Below are 15,926 nucleotides of genomic sequence, written 5' to 3' on the forward strand. Positions count from 1 at the left end.
CCTCCCTTATCCAAATCCACAGATACAAAATTTAGGAAATGTGCAATTTGCATCTTCGAAATAGCTACATCCCCACAGGGGACCTTGTGAGGCCTAGACAGTCAGCCCACAGAGGGCCACCCCCACTCCTCCCACCTCAGCACCAGCACAGGCCAAACAGGAGGCAAGCTTTCGACTCCAAACTGACGCAGGTCCTGCGTAGCAGCTTCCATTTCAGCCAGGCCGAAGTGACTGTGCGCCGGTTTCTCAGTCTGGTCTCTGGAACTGGGCTGCAGCAGGAGGTGGCACCTCTTGCCCAGGTCACAGTTTGGACAAGCAGGCAGCTGCCCGACTAGCACCAAGAGCACTTCAGCTGGCTCCAGGAGACAGGACCCAAAAGCAACCCGCTCCCAAGTCCTTCCCCAGCCCTGCTTCTCGGCAGTCCTGCCTACGGGGAAAAGGCTTTGCACCAAAGACCACAAGACGGGCGGGTGGTGGGAGACCAGGAGTCGGGACTTGCCAGGAAGCTATCTGCAGGCCTCTGGCAGCCTCCCTGACTCCCACAAAGGCCGTCAGTGCGCGCCTCTGAATGAACAATGGCCAGCGGGGGAGGGCAGGGTTGGCGTGTTTTCTTTCTTTAATAACAATTATGGCACAGTCTGACCCTCCTGACACAGCTGAACAAAGCGGCTGCTCAGAAGAGCGCCGGGAACCCCGCTGCCAGAGGGGTGCCCGTTTCTCCCCTGGCGCTCACCCAGCTCCACAGAAGTGGCCTGATTATCACGCTGGGTCCCTGCAGGGAGGGTGTAGCATGCTCAGCTCCAGCCTGGGACTGAGGGGCTCTGGCCTGCGATTTCAGTAAACTGCTCCGGCAGGGCCTGGGGCAGTGTCTCTTTAAACACAAATGACAGAGTTAACAGGTGCCATGAGGGTAGATTCTACCCCCCAAGTTGTGCTTCTGCTCTGGATCTGACTCTGGGAAGGACAAAGCGTGGGCTGCTTTCTGTAGTCAGTGACCAAACAGCCATTGTTCAGGACATTTCACCTTCCACGCCAGTCCCACCGAACAACACTGAATTATTTGTCATGGAAAGGAACAAATTGAAAAGCATTAACCAAGGAAAGCTGTTCATGACCGCATTCAAGTGTTCATTCACATCCACGCACACTCATGTGTGACACACACCCAACCCGCTTCCGAAAGGAAGAGGCGCTGATGGCGGGAAGTCCCTGGCCCCTCTCAGGGGCCCTGGCTTGCCACCTGCCTGGAGCGGACAGCAAGAAAGGCACTGCACAGCCGGAAGGAACGATGGCTGCCACAGGCTCCACCCCAGGCCTCCCCAGCCCCGCTTGCTGTCCCCTACCCCTCACCCAACCCACTCCTGCCTGAGCAGCAAGGGCGAAGGTCTGGAGACTGGGAAAGTTTTGAGGACAACACAGTAACTGTCCATTCTTCATGAATCCTTGCAGTCCTGCAAACTTAAAGATACAATTGTTTAAACTCAAGGAGGTGGGTGCTTGCACCTGTCCCGCTTCAGACTTTGGGACAGCTAGAATGGCTGGCTCCCTCTGGGTCTAGGGCTAGAAACAAACCCACTGCCATCTCCAGCCTGGTAAAGGACTGGGTCCACCATTCAGTGCAGAGGCCACATGAGAGGGCAGGCCCAGAACAGCTGGTCTCAGCAAGTGAGCCCAGCCCGGAGGGACTAAGGCGCAGACTCGCCATCCTCTCTGGGGCAGACGCGTTGTACCAGCGCGTTGCCCTCACAGCTAAGTGCGATGCATCAAGTCAGGGAGCACTACAGTCTGCCTTTCCCAGTGTGGCCTGGCGCTGGGAATGGGTACAGACTCCAGCAGAAACAAATTCTAATCAAGGCCTGTTGGTGGTGCCACTGGGATGTGGAGCTGCAGCAGCCCGCGGCCTCTGGACAGCCTTGCTCTGCTGTTTCCGGGGATGCTCTGGCTCCCGGGACCTCGCCAGCCTGGTGTGGCCACAGCTCTGCCATGTCCCTGCCCCGTTATGAATGGGCTGGAGGAAACGGGGCAGGCCGAGCCGCAGATCGAAGCCTAGCTAGGGACGGGGACCACTGGGAGAAGGCTCGGGATCCATGGCATCCTGCTTCTTAGGCTTGTCTACTTCTCTGAGGTCAGGGGCCCTCCAAACCACACTGAGACAGCCCCCTAAAAAGGCCTGGGGAGGATGGCTGGGAAGGAGCCTGTGCTTTTAGGGAAAGGGAGAGAAGGAAGCTGAGGCAAGACATCCTCGAGGACACTCCGTGTCTGGGGCGAGGAGACCCGAGTGCCGTCACCGCCTGACCTCAGCAAACCGCCGGCTTCGGCCAGGGAGAGTCGGCGAGGCGGACCCGCATGTGTCGAGAGGATCCTTCCTCTCCAGCATACAACCACCAAGGTGAGTCAAATCTATAAACCTCACCAGGTAAACTGAGCAAGCAAAACCAAACTCACTGCCATCAAGAAAAACGGTCAAAACTTTGGAAAAGCCCAAACGCCAGGTTAGATGGTGTTTCAGATTTTCTTTTTGAACATCTTCTTGAAGGGTTCCCCTCCCCTTCAAAGTGCCTTGGGCTTGATGTTTGAACGAATAAAGCTGCTCCAGTCAGAGGACTGTAACCCCGGAAGAGACTAGGAGCGGAAGAGGCAACCAGGCCGAGATGGACAGCGCAAACCAGAAGCCGGGGGACGGACTGTGCCTAAAGGCCTGAGCACCTTTGTAGAAAGAGCAACGCCAGCCCTCCACAGACAGTAGCCCTGGGACAGACATCCCGGAGTCGGGGGTGGGGGTGGGGGGGTGACACAGGCTCGCCACTGGACCACGGACGGAGCAGGATAAAACCCAGAACAGCCCCGTCTCAGCCAGGGGAATGTGAACTTCCTGGTGGGACAGCTTCCGGAGGCCACATGGGGATGAGACCATCAATACATGTGGGAGCCCCCAAGGGTGCCGCACAACACTCCGCCCAACTCCCTCTTTTCCTTCCCAAGAGCAGGGTGTGGGTCAAGGTGGTTTGGTCCCCGTGGATGGCTACCAGTCACTTGGCCAAGAGAAAAGAGCTCTTGGTCATACAGTACTGCCAAATCCCAAAGCAGCTGGCAAGCCACCAACTGGGGTCTTCTATTTCAGGTATAACCCCTGAAAAGGGAACCCCTCAAATGAAACGTCCTCTAGAGTGAAAAATGAAAGCAGGTCATTGGACTATGCAAAGTCTATGTGCCCTACTGCAGACTGCCTTTGTCAGAATGGTGGTCTAGTTCCATCTATGAAAACCCAACTACAACCCCATGTAAAAATGATAAACATGTGTAAGACATAGGCAACAAGAAACACTGAAATACGACTTTACTATCTCTCATGAGTCCAAGTGCATACAAGAGCAAGGGGACATTAGCCACTTGGTAAAATATGCTTTTCTTCAAGAGGCTAATCCCAGCCCCACCCCTCAACTCTGCAACCCACAGACTTAACCCTTCAGCTGCGTGCAAACCGCAGTGACTGGTCTGGTCACAGGACCAGCTGCAGCTAGGGCTATCCTGCCACCCCTTTGGCCACCTGTGGACCTGACTTCTCGGTGGGTTCCAAGTTCTGGGCTGGGGTGGGGGGGTATTCCTATAAGCAGGCAGGGTTGCACCCATGCTTTCCCAGGCAAAGCCCCAGCGGCCGGCCACAGCCCGCCTCTAAGCACCCAGGTGACGCCCAACTGCCTCCTGCACCGTCACCTCTGATCAGCTCACTCTTTCGCACCCCAGGCCCAGACCACGTTCACTGACTGACACAGGAGCGCAGGCAGCAGCAAGGCGGTCCAGTCCGCTCTGCTTCTCGCCTGGGCAGTCCCGTCTTCTTACCATGGTCCTGCCCAACGTCTGAGAGAGAAATAAGCCGAGGCGGGCAGCCTCATAGCTTTGCCACTTTAAGGACAAACTGAGCCCGAGGCTGGGCGTTGTCTATGTCCTGCATTAACTTATCCTCCGTGAACTTTTTCTTTCCTGCTTAGGTTGTAAATTCAATGAGCATTTGACTGCTAACCAGGAGGCTCGTGGTTCAAACCCACCAGCCACTCCAAGGAAGGAAGGTCGGGCAATCTACTTCCGTAATGATACCGCCTCTGAAGCCCAAGATGGGGTCGCTATGAGTCAGGTCCAACTCGATGGCAGTTTTGTTGTTGTTGGTTGTGAATTCAATGTGAACACAAACAAAATAACACAATCCTTTGCTAAGATGCAGCCCTTTGGCCCGCGTGCGGCGCTCTGCAGGCGGGCGCCGGCGGGGATGTGGAGGTGAGGAGCTGGGAGGTTCTGAAGGTGGCTTCAAGCTGCGCTCAGTGTCCCGGCACTGCTTCCGACACAGGTTGTTTCCGCCGGCATCTGCTGCTGAGGTCCTTGATGCGCACGTCCAATGCACGTTGTTTGAGTGAAGTATGGAAGGAGTATTTGCACTGTGTGTGTATATATCAATCAATCTGCATGTACATAAACAGCAAAGGAAAAGCTCCAGGTGTCTGTTCTCTGAAGGAAGGAGTCAACTGTCATTTGAATTCTGGGGAATTCCTCAGAGAGGCTTCTGGGACCGGATAGCTCTCACGCCCCAAATGGAAAGGATACAAAAATAGGTTGCAAACCTTGCCAAGTCTTCTGAGACAAATATGAGGTGGTCTCTATCAGGAGAGTGGGGACGGGGTACTTGGACAGAGCGATGGGTCAAGGGCTCTTGGCTTCCAAAGTACTGGAAGGCAGAAGGTACACTCCTCGTCTTCCGAGCCAAGCCCATGGGTGCCCTGCCCAGTCTCATCCCCTGGGTGGGCTGGAGGGGAGGAGAGAGGCTAAAGCACCACCATGATTTCTTGCCCAAAGCCCCTACCTTCTCTCTGCAGCCCCCTAGTGCTGCCCAGCCAGCCTGGGCTCAGGAGAAGTGCACCCTTGAGGTCCTGAGACCTGTGGCTTGGCACCTTGGGAAGCAGGTGGTTTCTGAGGGAGAGAGAGGGGTGACAGGTGATGCTGCCTCCACTCTGCACCTGCTGCTTGGAGCAGCTGGTCTGGGGAGAGGAGGGACCGACAGCAGGGCAGGCATGTTTGCTGGTGCTTCAAAGGCGCCTTTCCACGAGATTTTCTCAGTTGAGAAATGGGAACGTGGGTTCAGGCTAGATAATGTTTGGGGATGAAAAGATGGACCATTTAATAACATGCTCACAGGGAAGTCTAGTCATGCCCAGCACACAGGCTGGGCCCTTGGCATAGATGCCAGGAGCAGTTTGGGTACTGAGGCAGGAATACAGGAATTCCACACGTGGGTCTCTGTGCTGAAGGCCACCTTGGTTCTGATAACTACAAAAAGTTCCCGAGCCCCTTCAGCCCTTACTTGGACTGCATGCATGGCTCTTCCTTAGGAAACCGTGTGAGACTTTAACGTGGCTGTGGCTAAAGTGCTCTGAAAAATGTAGCTGCCATGGTTATACAACTTCATTTGCCCCTCCCCTCATTTCCTTTTCCAAATTTCCTCTACTCTCAAAGTTCTAGAAGGAAGAAAGAAAACAAGCAGACACAGGATCAGCCTGTTAAACTTAACAACAACGTTTCTTTAGTTGATCTGATAACTGAAAAACTGTAGGAACTGCCAGAAATTCAAGCCAGATTCAGAAGCGGGCATGGAATGAAGGGTATCATTGCTGGTGTCAGATGGGTCCTGGCTGAAAGCAGAGAACACCAGAAAGATGTTGACCTGTATTTTACTGACAATGCAAAGGCATTCAAATGTGTGGATGATAACGAATTATGGAAAATATTGTGAAGAATGGGAATCCCAGGAAAATGAACTGTGTTCATGAGGAACATGTACATAGAGCAGAAGGCTGTCATCCGAACAGAACAAGGGGATACCACATGGTTTAAAATCAGGAAGGGCATGCATCAGGGTCGCATCCTTTTACCATACTTATTTATTCTGTATACTAAGCAAATAATTCGAGAAGCTGGACTATATGAAGAACGTGGTATCAGGATTGGAGGAAGGCTCATTAACTACCTGTGGTATGCAGATGACACAGTCTTGCTTGCTGAAAGTGAAGAGGACTTGAAGCACTTACTGATGAAGATCAAAGACCACAGCTCAACATAAAGAAAACAAAAGTCCTCACAACTGGACCAATAAATAGCATCATGACAAATGGAGAAAAGATTGAAGTTGTCAAGGATTTCATTTTACTTGGATCCATAATCAACACCCATGCAAGCAGCAGTCAAGAAATCATACAAAGTATTGCATTGGACAAATCCGCTGCAAAAGACTTCTTAAGTGTTAAAGAGAAAAAGATGTTACTTTAAAGACTAAGGTGCGCCTGACCCAAACCATGGTATTTGCAATGATCTCATATGCATGTAAGGAGCTCTGGTAGCGGAGTGGGTAGGCACTTGACTGCTGATCAGAAGGTTTGTGGTTCAAACCCAACAGCCACTCTGTAGAAGGAAGATGGGGCAATTTATTTCCATAAAGATTTACTGCCTTGGAAACCCAGTGGGGGTCGCTATGACTTGGAATTGACTCGATGGCAGTGGTTTGGTTTTTCTGGTTTTGACATATGCATATGAAATATGAACAATGAATAAGCAAGACTGAAGAACTGATGTGTCTGAATCATGGTGCTGGCGAAGATTCTGAGTATCACAGACCGCCAGAGGAACAAGCAAATCTGTCCTGGATGAAGTCCAGCCAGAATGCGCCCTGGAAGTGAGGATGGTGAGACTTCACGTCCTGTACTTTGGTCACATTGTCAGGAGAGACCAGTCCCTGAAGGTTCTCGCGCTAAGTAGAGGGTCAGCGGAAAAGAGAAAGACCCTCACGGAGAGGGGCTGACACAGTGGCCGCGACAATGGGCTCAAGCCTAGCAGTGGTCGTGAGGGTGGTGCAGGGCCGGGCACTGCTTCATCCTGTTGTATGCAGGGTCGCTGTGAGTAGGAACCAACTCACCCAACAACAACAGAATTCGAACTCCCGTGAAAAAGGAGAATTACTAAACCAACTTAGGAGAATGGTGAGTATCAGACACTCATCCAACCTCCAGTCTGATGTTGAAACCAAAGGTGATGGTGGGTTCTGCACCGATCAGCCCATAATGCCAGACAAGCCTGGTCACTGCTCAGCACAGGGAGGTCTCTTCAAAAACACTGAGTGCGTGAGAGCCCCGCACTACTGTGTGTTCTGGGGGTGGTGGTGGAGCTCCAACGATCTCCAGAGAACAGACACAGGACGTTTTCAGAGATGATATAAAAGAAAGTGCGCTGTTTGCTAACCAAAGTTTCTATGTAATGAAAGTGTTTATAATCTGATGGTTTATTAAATGAGTAGAGACAGATGCGTATCTTAAAAAGTTGATTCTGTGTCTATGACTATGAAATCTGAGCTACTGTATCCACGGGGAGGCGGAGGAAAGGGTCTACACTGTGGGAGGAGGAACTGATGAATCCCATTCTGCCCGGTGGTGGCAGGTGGTGGTGGTGGTGGGCTCTGGGCTGGCTGGCTCTTGGATGCCCAGCGACCAAGCAGGGGAACGGCACCAGGCAGCAGAGTCAGGTTAGGCCCTTCTTTGTGGCAGGCGGCATCCCAGACTGGCCAGTCCTTCACAGTAATCGGTTCACATTCAGTCTGTTTCTGAGGAGAAAACACACGCCTGTTACCTCCATGTCAGTTACTCCTTGTACAGCCCAACACAGCCGTGACCTGGCCACACAGGGTGGCGTCACTGGCTTTGGGGACACTTTACCTCCATGTGCAGTGTCTTCCTGCCTGCTGCTCCTCTTTCTCCCCAGTCGTAGCGTCTGAGGGTTAGGGACTGGATGCGAGGCCTTCAGACGCCCAGGACCACCACCAGGCTCCAGTGCTACCAGCTAGAGCAGCAGCTCTTCTCTAAGCCCTGCTGCCAGGCCACCCTCAGCAGTGCTCTCCCACCCTGGCTCTCCAGAACACAGCGCCCTGACTTCACAGCACTGGGCTGATGCTGATATATGTCCTACTGATGTCTCCCCTTCCCTGCGGGCCAGCCCTTCTGAGGACTGTCTCTGATGCTCACCACTGTGGCCCCTGCGCCGGGCTGGCTGAGGAAGCCAGGAGAGGGTGGTATAGATGGATGGACAAGCCCTTCCTGGAGCTAGCCATGCTCCACCTCAGAGAAGGGCATAACGCCACAGTGACATGGCCACCGGCAGCCACTCCTGCTCCGACCCACCCAAGGACAGCACTTGACTGTGCTTGGGACTCAAACTCCCAATCCCATCTGGAGTTCAGGGTCTACACCACACTTACTCAAATGACCTCACCTCTCTTGAGCACAATGCCCTGGCCTCTTGTCATCACAGGAAGCCCGAGCTGGGTGCAGCATGAGAGCACTGGGCCAACCTGGACAAAGGCTCCCAGATGAGTGAGGAGAGACTGCCTGCCCTGCCCTGAAAAAAAAGCCAGCCAACCCCACGAAGCCTCCCGCCCAGTGCTCTGACTACGGACACGCCACCAGCCCCTGCACGAAGCTGGCTGTGGGGCCTGGGGAAGGAAGCATTTTCTCCCGCTTCCTTGGGAAGAACATGGCAGAGCTGGGAAGGCCAGCAAGGGGCCAGTATGTCTGCAGGGCCAGTGGTCCCACATGCTCACCCACAACTGTGGCCAGAGACGCTGGGCTCCACGAGGTGTTTGCACCCACTGTGGGCTTCGCAGACCAGGCCTCCCCCTAGTCTGCAAGCATGACAAGAAGAGGCTTTCTTCAAATGCTAAACAGATGGACAACATGGCTCCCCTCCAAAATTATGGGCAGACTTGGAAGTCTCATTTTCCTTACGTAAAGAAGAAACAATAGCACAACTATGTTTCAAAACTGTAGTCTTCAACTGAGTTTTAAGTTATTCTAAGAAAGAACAGGAATTTTGTCCTTTTTACAGGTCTTAGGCGCCTTAGTGGCACAGCAGTTAAAGTGCTCAGTTGCTAACTGAAAGGTTGGTGTTTGCGAACCGGCTCCCTGGGAGAAAGAGGAGGCTATCTGCTTCCGTAAAGATTACAGGCTTGGAAACCCTATGGGGCAGTTCTACTCTGTCCTGTAGGGTCTCTATGAGCTAGAATCAGTTCAACGGCAGTGGATTTGGGGTTACAGGTCTTAGGTTGAAAGTGGCTAGGTAGAAGAGCTGGGATCTACCAGGGCAAATAAAGAAACAACTAACAAACAACAATGCTCCGCTGTGGCACGAGAACAATGTGACACCATCCAGGAAATGCTGGGGGGACCCTGAGGGGTGAGGGCAGGGTGCTGTGCTTGGCCTTGGGGAAGACAATGAGGCAGCTGGTGATGAATTTCCCAGTCCTGAGGATGCTTTCCGGGTGTTTTCACGCACCCCTCAACCATGGCCAGCTCAGCCAGCAGGGCTACAGTTTTGAGACTTCACCCCCACAACATTTCTCAACTTCTTGGATGCTGCTCCCCGTTTCTGCCTGACCTCCTGGACCTCCCTCCTGTCTCCCTGGTCTTCTCCTCAAGGCTTCCCCCAGGCAGGGCCGGGGACTCCCAGTCCCACCCACCTAGCTGCAAATACCCATACTTCTCTCCAGTCTTGACCTTCTCCTAGATCTTTAGACCCCCCAGCCAGACAGTGACTTCTGGAGAGCTCCAAGGAGGCTCAAAGGCAGAAGATGCTGTGGTGGTTATGTTTTTGCGTCAGCCTGGCTGGGCCTGGTTGAGTGGCTGGGCAGCTGGATGTAGCGTTCCCCATGATGAGACTGGTAAACAACTCCATGGCGGATTCTACTGTGAGCAGCTGAGTAGCTGCCGTTGGGTGTGTGGTCTGCTTCCCGTATATAAGCAGCAGCTTTGGGAATGGGCTCTAGTTTATGGGCACGCTTGGACCCTGCATGTATGTAGCCGTGTCATTGTTCAGCAGCCTGCCATGCTCTCCCAACCTTGGGACTTACGTTAATGGCCTGCCATGTGGTTTGGTAACATCGGGACTGTGCCTTTTTACTTGCCAACCTTGGGCCTTCTCAGCCTCAGCAGCCAGGAGCTGTCTGAGTGAAGAAACGCCTCTAGCTCCAGTGGGCCTGGAGCAGGAGGCAGAGCTGGACCCCAAGACTGAGGGGCTTTCACCCAGCCCCTAGAGCCTGGCACTTTGAGCTTGGACTTAACGCCTCAAAATTGTGAGAATAAACTCCTGCTTGTTAAGGCCGTCCCACTGGTGGTGTATTCCGGTCAGAGCAGCACTAGGGAACCAGAACGGGCGCTAACCATCTTGTCTTCCCAGACTTGCTCCCCCCGAGTTTGGACCTCTGTTAAGGGAACCACCGCCCACCTGCTACTCAAGAGGGAAATGCAGAGGCACCTTCCCTCTTCTCCCTGTCAACCATCAAGTCCCCTCATCGCACCTACTAAATCCTTTCTGTTCCGTCCTCTGCAAAGAATCAGACTGGCATTCCCATTTAAAAACAGCTGCTGGGCATTCTACACACATCCCATTTACTCCCCCCCTTCATGACCGGCAGCAGCATCACTGTTTTACACCAGGTCACCGAGCTGGAGAGTGGCGAGCAGGGGCTCAGGCGCACCAGCTCCCGTATGACCCCGAGGCCCATGCCCTGCCCCCACACCATGCCTTCTCCGTCCCTATCACACCAACTGGTCCAGACCCTGAGCACTGCTCCCCTGCAGGAGGAGGAACGCTTGTGGGCCGGCCTCCCTCCGTCAAGTCTTGCTTCTCTCAAATCCATCCCTACTAAGCTGACCAAGTGATGATCCCCCTTTCAATAAAGCACACACGGGTGACTCTACCATCCTGAGGCACCAAAGACCCAGAAACTGGCACCTCAGAGTTGAAGAAAAGCTCTGTTCAAAACTCGTTGTCTGCTTATGTGCAGCCAGGAAAAGAGGTAACCGCGCTTGAAACACTGGGGAGAAGTACCGATGTTTGTATTTCTTTAAACGCCGGTCTCTAGTGAGTCTTGAGGAGCTCTAGTAACATAGAGTCTTCACTTGAATTGCTTTGCCAATGTTTTTAGTCTATACGCTACCAAAGAATTATAATGAAATTTTAACTAAAAATTATATTAAAAAACCAAAATACATTGGTCTGCATGCTAAACGCTCTAGGTCCCAGAGATCCATCCTATTTTGTGAGTAGGTCCAAAGCCAGGGCCAGGCATTCCAAGGGCGGTGGGCCCAGTGCTGGAGAAGAGCCCCAAGGCTCCCCTGCAACCAGCCCCGTGACCCTAAACCCTGGTGCCACGTGATGCTCCCCAAGAAGCTGTGGTCCTTGAGCCTTCTTTGTTTCCGAGAGCCTAGAGGAAAAGCGAAGTCCAGACGCAGCAGACCCAGAACCAGCTCGCAGAAGTGCATGCGCCAGGGAATCTGAGAACTCAAACCCTCCATCAGCCTACACTGCCTCCTGTGAAAAGCTAAACCGCATCTCTCCTGACCACCCTGCGGCCGCTCCACTCCGGAAGGAAGGCCGGGCAACCTACTTCCGGGAAGATTTACGGCCTCGCAAACCCAAAGGGGGTCACTAGGGGTGGGAACTGATGGCAGTGAGTTTAGTTTTCTTGGTGTGACCACCCTGTGAATGGGGTTCTAATGAGGAGACAGATAACACAAAGGAGTGAGCCTAAGGGTGACAGTGAGAGGACCTGAGAACTTAGAAAAGCAACAAATGATAATGTGATCTGTCTGTGGCTTTAAAAACAAAAGCTAAATTTTATCGCCATGTACTCAGATTCCAGGATGCAGATAAACTGTTCAATTGAAGCCTCTGACTCCACATTCTTCTGGAGTGTGAATCGCCCTCACTCTTCTACATCAGAAAGAACAGAAATGCAGAACACGGGAATCAACAGAAAACCCCCAGAACACCTACCCACCTAAGGCCTGGGAACTGCCCGCTCTCTGAGTGGAATTTCTTCAGGAGCCTATTTCTCCCTCCTACCCAGTGGCTGGGGTTCCACCTCATTCAGATGATATTTTCACCTTCGCTTTTCTTTGTGCTCTCCTCAGAATCCTATCTCTGAGAGCTGAAAATCTTCTAGAAAAGCTCAGACCTCGGTAGGTTCACCATGTTCTCTCCCATGTAACTGTATGGGTTAAAGCAAAACAATTTCCAATCCTTCCTTTATCTGCTGGTGTAATGCCTAAGGCACTTGACTGCTAACCAGAGGCTGGCAGTTCAAACCTACCAGCCACTTCTTGGAAGGAAGACTGGACGGTTTACTTCTGTAAAGATTTACTGCTTCGGAAATCCAAGAAGGGGTTGTTATCAATATAGATTGGACAATCTACTTTCGTAGTGATACCGCCTTGGAAACCCAAGGAGGGGTCGCTATGAGTCGGATCCGACTCGACAGCAGTGAGTTTGGTTCCGTTTGGTCTTTTATCATACTATGCTCCAAAGGCTCCTGCTGTCAGCTGTCCCCTGAAGAGCCAGGCCATCCGTCCTGCTGCCAGGCAGCCTTCCAAGCAGCAGAAGCCCACCGTGCAACCCAGCCCTGCCCTTAGCACCCGCCCTCCTTTACCCACAGGGGACAGCCGTGGTCCCATGGATTCCTTACCCAGCTGAAGTCCAGCCTGGGGACTCGAGGTGTCAAAGGGCTCTGAGCTGGCTTCAGGGGCACTGGATTCCCACAACTCACTGTTCTCAGACACCTCTGAGTAGGTGTCACCCATTCCTTTGTGAACTGCCATGGGCTCGCCAGCACTGGGGCCCTGGTCCCCACTGCCTGTGTCCGCCACAGCCCGGGTCTCCTCTCCCATTTTCTCAGCAAACCACTGTTTGACCTGCTGGGAGTTCATCTGGGTCTTGTCACAGAGGTTCTGTAGGTCCTCCTCGTACAACATCTTGTGTATCATGTAGTAGTCTTGCAGCAGCTCCCGGTTGCCCGGGGTGATGACCAGCAGCCCTGGAGGGAAGTTGCCCCGCTTGTAGTCTTCATACCACTTGAGCTGACCGTTCTTTAGGGCGTACCTGCTGTCCCCGAACCAGCGTACCACCTCGGGCCGTGGCAGACCTGTCTGGGCCATGATGGAGTCATAGTCCTGGGTGCTGGGCCACTGCGTCTGGACAAAGAGCTGTCGCAGCAAGTGGCGCTGCTGGGCCGTCTTCTTGCAGCTCACCTTGCCTGGAGGCTGCTCAGCCAGCTTGCTTGACCCCTCATCCTCCGGCTCACAGGTGCTCAGCCCTGGGAACTCGTTCTTGCCATTGGCCTCGGTGACCCGCAGGTTCTTCAGGTTGATTTTGATGGGGCTGACTTTGCGCTCGGCCAGGGAGGGGCTGCTCAGCCCTTCCAAGGAACCGTTTTCACCAGGGACTCTAAGGTCGCTGGCTGGGTCTTCCTCCCCACCCTCGTCCTCGGCGGCCTCTTCTTCCTCCTGAGCAGTGCTCTCGTCAGCCTTCTTGGTCCCCTCTGCGTTCGCTCTTTTCCGTCTCTCTGAAAACCAGCTGTCAATTTCTCTTCTGGTCATTTTGGTTTCACTTCTCAGGCGGTCCAGTTCCTCATCAAGAGGCAGGGGGTTTTGTGCAAAACTGCTTTCCAGGATTCTGAGCTGCTCGGGGGCTCTCTCTTTGTATTTGGTTGCTGTGAAGTCAGGGGTCTGGTGCCAGGACTGTCGTTTGGCAGAAGGGTGGTGGGTCACTAGTGTGGCCGCTGGCGGGATACATGTTGCCTCAGGGGCTTTGGACGGCGGGGCGAAGGGGACCTCTGGGGGGGAATCCATGAGGAGGGCGCCATGATCGCCGGGCATCAGGGGTCTGGAGCCCTTCAGATTCCGGCAGTGGTAGCGCCGATCACTGAACCACTTGCGCACCTCTCTGGTACTGAGGCCGGTCACTTTGGTCAGATGCTCCACCTCGCTCTGCCCTGGAAACTGGTTCCGACAGAAGCTACCTTTCAGAGCCGACAGCTGCTCGTGGGATTTCTTATTTTTGTAGATGCTAGCATCGAGGAAGGCTTGGGAAGTTATGCTGGGGCATGCTGTGAGAAGCGACTGGGCTGCGTTCACCACCTTCACGGCCGATGACGATGAACACACAGTGTTGACAGGCGCCACAGTGGGCTGCTTGGGGACAGAAGTAACTGCCAGGGGAAGAGATGAACTTGTCGCATGCAACCCATTGGCCATCAGTGGCTGAGTGACCAGAAGTCCCCCTGCTGTGCCCTCTGGCTGTCCTACGACATGACCTGGTAGGGCAGCCTGGATGAGATGTTGGACATTGCCAGCATTGGCCACTAGGGGAGTATTTAAAACAGTGATTGTGGGCTGTGGTACGGACTGAATGACGGTATTGAACATCTTTTTCCGGGCATCCTCTATCTCCTCAGGGGACCAGCTGATACCCTGCTTCAACCTCTGGGCTGTGAACCAGATCTTGAGCTGTTCTTCTGGGTACTTGGTCACCACGGTCAAATAGCAGAGCTCGGCTTTGGTTGGGTACGGGAACTTGTGGAAAGAGTTCTTCAGGAAGCTGTTGGAGTCCATGGCTGCATTGTAAGTCGGAATGCTGCTCAGGGGGATCATCACTTTGGGCAGGGTCTTGGATGTGGGCAGTGGCTGGGGGGCATGGTGCTGGGTATGTATGGGGGGCTGCTGCTGGAGGGAGAGGAACTGTGCCATACCAGCCGGCAAAACCGGAACCGTTCCTACCAGGGGCTCGCTGGCTGCATGCGGGGGTTTCACTGGGGTGGCAGAGGCCTGGCTAACTGGAACTACCCCATTGATGAATGAGTGGTCCCCCTCTTTCACCTCCGTTTCTCCAGCTGAAGGGTTTGATAAGGACTCCCCAACAGGCTGACTGGGGACGTTCTCCTTGAGTGTATGAATTTTCTTGGCTTCAGCTTTGCCTTTCATTATCTTCATGATTGGAGTTTTAGTAATAATGATTTCAGCCTGTCCATCAGTCCCTTCAGTGCTGGGTTCCCCGGCTGGGTCAGGAGTGCTCGTGCTTTCAGGGATGCACTGCTCCACGATGACATGATTGTCTGGCTTGGCCACATTCCACACAAAGCTGGCTTCCCCCGAGTGACACTTGGCATTGTGCAGGGAAAGCCCCTCAGGGGTTTTTGCCAGAAAACTGCATTCAGTGCATACAAAAGTTGGGTCTTTATCAAAGTCTGTGTGCTCTGAGTTCATGTGTCCCACAAACTGGGTCACGTCCTGGGATCTGAAGTCACAGTATTTACAGGAATATGAGTACCCGTCCGATGTGCTCCGATGCCCGTTGGCCAACACAGCGCCGTCAGTGCCGCTATTGTTCTGGGCCACCTCGCTGCTGGTGGCAGGCGCTTCGGGGGGCAGAGTCTGCTGGGGCCCTTCAGGCAAAGCCTCTGTGGGCTGGGCCTCGGCGCCGGCCTCCTGCAGGGCCACCGTCTTCACCGGGATCATGCACGGTGTGGTTGATTTCCTCTTGCTGGCCATGACAACGATCACTCTAGGGGCTCAGCTGTGAGAACTCGTTTAGCAAAGGCTTCACGGCCCAGTTCCCACTATGCCATGACTACTGAAGAAAGTTTCCAAAGGCAGCTTTTTCAATTGTTTGCAGAAAGCAGCTTTCCCCTATTGAACCTGAGGAGGAAGGGAGAGAAAAAAAAAAAAATTAGGGCCTCATCAGCCATGCCTGTGCGTGTCTCAGCTACCCACTGCCGGCCTTGTATCATCAGGTCTCTTAGAGAGAAGTTCAGCAACAGCTTAGAGGTGAAGTCTGGGTCGGGAGGCCGCCACTGCCTGACAAAGCAGCACCCTGAAGAAGAACGTCCTGGGATATTCTAATACAGTTTTTGACAGATGATGCTTTTTGGTTTTGTTTATTTCCCCTGTATCTTTGCTTTACAATTTCAACTCTGAGTGCAAGCAAAACAAAACACTCTATTTTGGACCTTCAAATTAATTCTGAGCATGTCAGAGTAGGAACAAAAGGTCCTAGTGTAATTCTTG

The 15,926-nt window shown here is 53.3% G+C and overlaps 1 protein-coding gene across 1 annotated transcript; it reads right to left on the minus strand.

The window, feature by feature from the left end:
• Positions 1–7,625: 7,625 nt before the first annotated feature.
• On the minus strand, positions 7,626–15,410 carry ZHX3 (zinc fingers and homeoboxes 3). The gene is given in 3 exon segments (XM_042783621.1): positions 7,626–7,655; positions 7,657–7,817; positions 12,551–15,410. Coding segments are annotated over 3 exon segments (3,051 nt in total).
• Positions 15,411–15,926: the final 516 nt, after the last annotated feature.

Source organism: Orycteropus afer, unplaced genomic scaffold, assembly GCF_000298275.1.
Source record: "Orycteropus afer afer isolate SDZICR_OR568_19922 unplaced genomic scaffold, OryAfe1.0 scaffold00020, whole genome shotgun sequence".
Lineage (NCBI taxonomy): Eukaryota > Metazoa > Chordata > Mammalia > Tubulidentata > Orycteropodidae > Orycteropus > Orycteropus afer.